The sequence below is a fragment of the Nicotiana attenuata genome, chromosome 7, assembly GCF_001879085.1.
Source record: "Nicotiana attenuata strain UT chromosome 7, NIATTr2, whole genome shotgun sequence".
NCBI lineage: Eukaryota > Viridiplantae > Streptophyta > Magnoliopsida > Solanales > Solanaceae > Nicotiana > Nicotiana attenuata.
In genome coordinates this window covers 1,896,940-1,902,865 of record NC_031995.1, presented here as the reverse complement: position 1 = coordinate 1,902,865, position 5,926 = coordinate 1,896,940, and the positions used below count along the sequence as shown (strand labels likewise).

General features: G+C 38.8%; 1 protein-coding gene across 2 annotated transcripts in view; it reads left to right on the top strand.

Annotated features, from left to right (window-relative positions):
- The window catches only part of LOC109228512, a 13,287-nt gene extending 8,792 nt beyond the window's left edge, over positions 1–4,495 (top strand). For both annotated transcript variants that reach the window (XM_019393625.1, XM_019393624.1), the window contains exons 11-15: positions 759–1,361; positions 1,466–1,540; positions 2,277–2,347; positions 2,436–2,493; positions 3,270–4,495. In XM_019393625.1, coding sequence (XP_019249170.1) covers positions 759–1,361; positions 1,466–1,540; positions 2,277–2,347; positions 2,436–2,493; positions 3,270–4,142 — 1,680 coding nt within the window. In that variant the 3' untranslated portion in view covers positions 4,143–4,495. The remainder of the gene's footprint in view (positions 1–758; positions 1,362–1,465; positions 1,541–2,276; positions 2,348–2,435; positions 2,494–3,269) is intronic.

Sequence of the window (5,926 nt, the reverse complement as noted above, 5' to 3'; positions counted from 1 at the left end):
GGGGGGGCGCAGAGTAACTTGGGAAGTCCCTTACTTGCCTATTATCATTTCTATAATTTGGTTAGACCGTATTTCTTTTCTTTATGGAGTGGAATGGTGGTTGTCTTTGCCTCCATCTTGTAGTTATTATAATTGATTTTGCTAAGGTTATATTATAAATTCTCTCTTGAAGTAACAAACCAGGAAAGCGTTGCTATTTCATTTTCCTAGTTTGTCATTTGTATGGTTATAGAAAATCCAATAGAAGTGGAGCAGCAAATCATGTTGAGATCATAGTTTACTGCTATCATAGTTTGTCCTTAAACTTATCGAGCTTATTTTCTTATTTAACACATATAAGATGCCCACTTTTTTCTTCTTTCTGTTTGGAAGGGGGATGGATGGGTGGGAGGTACTTTGGTTGGCCATGCTACCAGTCTTTTACGAGCAACCAATTCTTTTCTTTTCATTTCTTTATGATACTTTCAAGCCTGGAGGCTTCTATTTTTGTATTCTTAAGAATTCTTTGAAGAGAGAATATTTTATTATAAAAATTCTTATGCTCAAGTTTCGCATGCTTTTTGACTTTCCCCTACCAGGTCCTTATGGGCCGGCCATCTTGTCCCATTAGTGCATTTTTTCTCGGCTAGTACGGGAGGGGGCGTGCATGCTTTTTTTTTTGGGAGATGTTGGAGTTGCTTAAATATCATCAGACTGTCCATTCCTCTAGTTATAATTTTTGAGAGATGCACTAATATTCAGTGTTCTGCTCGTAACAGGTAAATCATGAGACCAATCTGGCAGGACCAGTCTCTGACCCTTTTGATGCTGATGGTTCCAGTTTAGTCCCAAATGGTTTTGGGTTGAATGAGTTTGGGGGAAATATAAATGAAACACAGTGTCTTGAAAGTACCCTGGACCGTATGGTCTCTGAAAAGAGTAAACCTAAGGATATTTCCTTGTACCAAAGAGTGATGGCAGCTCTAATACCTGAAGATCTTTATTGCAGTGGAAATGAAGATCTTAGTTCCGATAGTTATCAATCTGGATTTGAAATGGAAATGAATTCCGAATCAGATACTTCTTGTGCACAAATATTATATGACAGTGAAACTTCCAAATACCCTGCCTCTAATAGATACATGCTAAATGCCAGTGGGGGTCCCTTTGATAATCTGGAGCAAGTCATGGCATATAATAACATTACATCCCCCTCAGACAATGGGGATTTTTTAAACTATGACCATTCACAAAAATGTTTACTTCCACAGCAGCAAACCACACCTGACTTTGTCTGTTCTGAGTATCAGTATAGTGAGATGTCTATTGATGAGAAACTTCTTCTTGAGATTCACTGTATTGGAATATATCCGCAAATGGAGGTAGGTTTCAAGGATCCTCAATATGTTGTATGGTGATAGTTCTGTTTGTGTCCTCACCTTGATTTACCGTTCCTTGGTATGCTAATTGCTTATGGTCGATGCAGTCTGATTTAGCACATACAGGGGATGGAGAAATCAGCGCGGACATGAGTAGATTGGATGAGAAGCACCAGGAAATGGTAAATCTTATTCCGAATTAGTACATTCTTAAGTAATGTCTCTTCTCTGTCCTCTGTCCTTGTCTCTTGCTCATTGTTCCTCTCGCTTTTCTTGAGCCAACTGCTGCTGGACGGACCAAAAGTGAATCAGCTTTGAACCTATGTCTATGCACATTCTATCATCACTTACTGAGAGAGTATTGGATATTTAACATGGGGGTTGATACCTCTTCAGGGAGTGCTCTTTGAATGAGCGTTCTCAATGAGCTGGGGAAGTTTCTTGAATGCTCTCAATTTTGATTTGAGTATCAAAATATGGGTCAATGCAACAAAAGCATCTCCGAAGAAGGTTCTAGCACCATGCCAAATGTATCTGAAGTAGAAGAGCAAAGGTGTTTTAGGAAAAGGATATGAACTTCTCACTCAGAAGGAGGGAAGCTACATATTCTAGAGTGGAAGCTTTTCCTTTAACTTTATTATAGCCTATTGCTTCCTCCTCTTGTGAGTCATATAGACCTGAAATTTAAGTTGTTTCCTTCTCCTATTGTCCCTATGTATGTTGGTTAGTGCAGTTGGGGTGTGAGAACCACTGTAGTACCTGTGCTTATCACCCTGCTGTCTTATATTATTTTATTGGTGCTTTGTCCTTGTTTGGAATCAGAGTTTTTGCTCTTTTTGTGTATCATGATATAGTTTGTGCAACCTATTTACATTGTCTCTGCTTGCAGCTTTTCTTATGTGATTGCTTGTTGCATAGGTTTCTAAGAAGAAAGAGATGCTGGAAAAGCTGTTGAATTCAGCTGCAGAGACGAGAGAGTTTCAAGAAAAGTATTATGCTTCTTTCAGATGCATAACCTTGATCCTTGCTCAACCCCATTTATTGAGATAATAACTCAAGCATTTAATTGTCTTATAGGGAGTTCGAACAGCATGCTCTTGACAAACTTGTGGAAATGGCATACAAGAAATATATGGTAGGTTGAAAATTTTAACCAGTTCCTTTCCTGGTCAGAGTTCAGAGATATCTGTTTATTTTATATCAAGGGATCATATGCACTTCTCTTTCCATCTTTGTGGGTGAGTATTTATCTCCCCTCTTAGAAGACCTTGAACTCCGAGTATCTGATGGTTGATTTAGGTGCCTTATTACTGTGGAAAAATATCCCCCTGGGTTTATATGTATATTTCTTTCCTTTCAATTCTGCTGAGCAGTTTTCTCGGAATCAATCTCCAGTCTTCTTCTTCTTTCCATATATGTTAGAACCAAAAACAGTATGCCTTGATATCAATCTAATTTCTGGCTCCAAGGCAAAAGCAGGAAACGAAAGTCACGCTGGTGCCTTTATTTTCTTATATATGACAGTGGATGGGTCTGCAGTGTTCTACATATAATTCATTGCACATAAATGTTGGGCAAAGTGTAATCTCCCTGTGTCTCCCTGTCAGTCTGTCTGTATCTTTGTGACATCATAGAGCCCTCGATTGGTTTCATCAAGGCTATTCTGCTTTGTGTATGCTTTTTGTTCTCTCTTGTTCTGCCATCATTTAGGTTATCATTAGTTTATCATTTATCTTAGTTGCTAATAGCATCGTCTATATTATCTTCTTTTCATTGTAGTTCGTATACAGATTGTGTTGAGTCTTGCATACTGCCTCTAGTAGTTGATAACAAAATTGTCTGTAGTGTCTCAGTGTGAAGTTGTCCTTAAACTCATAAAAATCATTCATTGACATTGTCTTGTCTTGACAGAGTTGTCGTCGGGGTCCAAATTCACACGGGGCGAAGGGTGCTATTGGGAAAATGGCCAAGCAAGCTGCCTTAACATTGGTAAAGCGAACTCTGGATCGGTGTCAAGAATTTGAGGTGACAGGAAAGAGCTGCTTCAGTGAGCCATTGTACAAGGATATGTTCCTTTCTGCGATATCCCGCCTTAGTGACGGACAAACAGATTCCAACACTGACGGTGAAGCTGCAAAATCTTATTTTAGCCCACAGCAGAGCCCATCTCTAAGCCAGGACATACTTTATGAAGCCAATTTATCTTCTGAAGCAAGTAGAGTCAAGCGTAGGGAGTTGGAAGATGTCCTTGGTACTAGCATTGGTGCATCTTCTGGTGCTTTTTCAGGTGTTGGGAGTTCACTTTCAAGCAGTGCAAAAGGGAAGAGAAGTGAGAGGGATCGAGAAGGAAAAGGAAATGGCAGAGAGGCATCATCGCGTGGTGGATCAATAAAGATTGGCCGACCTTCCTCTTCCAATGTTAAGGGAGAAAGAAAGCCTAAAACGAAAACTAAACTGAAAACTACTCAATTATCCACTTCTGTCAATGGCCTTCTAGGCAAGATGTCAGAGCAACCTAAAGTACCAGGATCTTCAATAGTGAAATCAAGTAATATCAAAGATAAGAATGATTATGACTTCGATGAATTAGAGGATCCCATTGACTTATCTGGTCTGCAACTCCCTGGAATGGATGTTTTTGGTGTCCCTGATGACCTTGATGGTCAGGGACAGGACATAGGCTCATGGTTGAACTTTGATGATGATGGATTACAAGATCATAATGACTTGATGGGCCTTGAGATTCCAATGGACGATCTGTCGGATTTGAATATGATGGTCTGAAGTCATTTTTGCTGTAATTCCTGTTGATTGCCGTTGTCTGGGAGAAACATCGATATTGAGTAACTATCAGACAGCTTCTGTGCCCGTCAGTCCATAATTAGGGCTATATATTCTTTTAGATACTCATACGCTGCTTCATTCTTGTGTGAACCCTCCGACCCCTTTGGTTTTGTCCCTTTCAACTTGTCGACTTTGACTGTAGATTTTGTATAACGCTTAAGATAGTACTATAGTTATAGTATCGTAGAAATACTGTATTTTAGCAGTACAGGTAAGGGAAATGATGTCCTTTGTACATAAATTGTAAGTGTTCAATAAAACCACTTTATTTAAGTCATCCCATCCTTCTATTACGAGTTTCAATGTTGCCTAATTATATATGTTTAGTTGTTCATTTTGTCTTATTTGGTGTGTTGCTTCTACTATCTAGCCTATTATGCATTTGCTATCATGGTCACATTTTTTTGGCGTTTATATGATTCAGGAACTCTGCAACTTATGGTTTGTGGCTCTATGCTCTCATGGATTATGGATGACCTATCGGTGGTTTCTGTTGCTATCTTTTACTATAAGAAGCTAACCTGTAATGCTAAAATGGACCTGCTAGTTCCATGCTGTCTATTATATGCTCCTGCTGTCTGCAGGATATCAATTTGCAAGGAATTTTTAACATCGAAGCAAGCAAAATGCACCTCAAGTATATCATGGCCAATGCGAAATTTGCTTTCTTTCACGGTATTACTGTATGGTCATTGTGTTTAAACTGGATGGTTTTGTATTAGCTCTAATTTGGAGTATGATGACAGATTCCCTCTTCACTTGAATTTTATGCAATGCTGTCATCTTAACTCGACTAGCATTTAGGGATACAGCGTCCTGTGGAGGTAGTATTCTATTCTATTGCTTTTATATCAGTCAGTCTGGCTGTATTTTGGATCTTCTCTTTTAGAATTCTGTCTTGCATGCTCTGAAGGTTCTGCATTTATGCTATTTTTTTATATGGTAACATGGTGATTTGAACCTACAACCGTAGATCACAACCATGTTTTTTTGAGTGCAAATGTTCTTTTCCATTTTAATGATTATATTTTCTATATTTCTAGAGCCGAAATAGCCGTAAGATTGAGGAACTGCAACACTTGTTGCCTTTGGTTCTACTTAGACACTCTGTGATACAGAGGATAACCAGAAAAGATTGCGAGGGAGGGTAGAAAGAGAGCCACTGCAGATGCTGCTGGAAGACAGGGTCAGAGTCTACCAGCTTCAGCAATAGTTGCTGCTGGCTACCTATTTGCCAGACTACAGGAGTCTTCTCTGCCATGTAAGGTAAAAGTATTTTATATATTAGGCAAACACACAACAATTTCCATGCTACTGGACAATTTGAAAAGAGTCTAAATTCATCCTTCATCCTTCTGATAAGTTTCATTCCCATACCTGTAGTTTTAGTATTATTCTTGTATTTCCTTATTCTTAGATAGTCTATTACTACCTGATATGGCTTTTGCTTCGGTTCTATTATTATCTTGTTGTTGTCGTTGCTTCTTTTTCCTTGACTTCTTTACTATTATATTTTTCTAAACTGCTGTGTTTATTGCCTTGAGCACAGGGTTTATCGGAAACAACCTTTCTACCTGCACAAGGTAGTAGGAGTATGGTCTGTGTATAAACTACCCTCCTAGATCCCACTTGTGGGATTACATTGGGATGTTGTATCCTTCTGATAAGTGATACCAAAGAAGGAAAGTGAAGTTACTTCAACGTTGGACCTACAAGTGAAATGG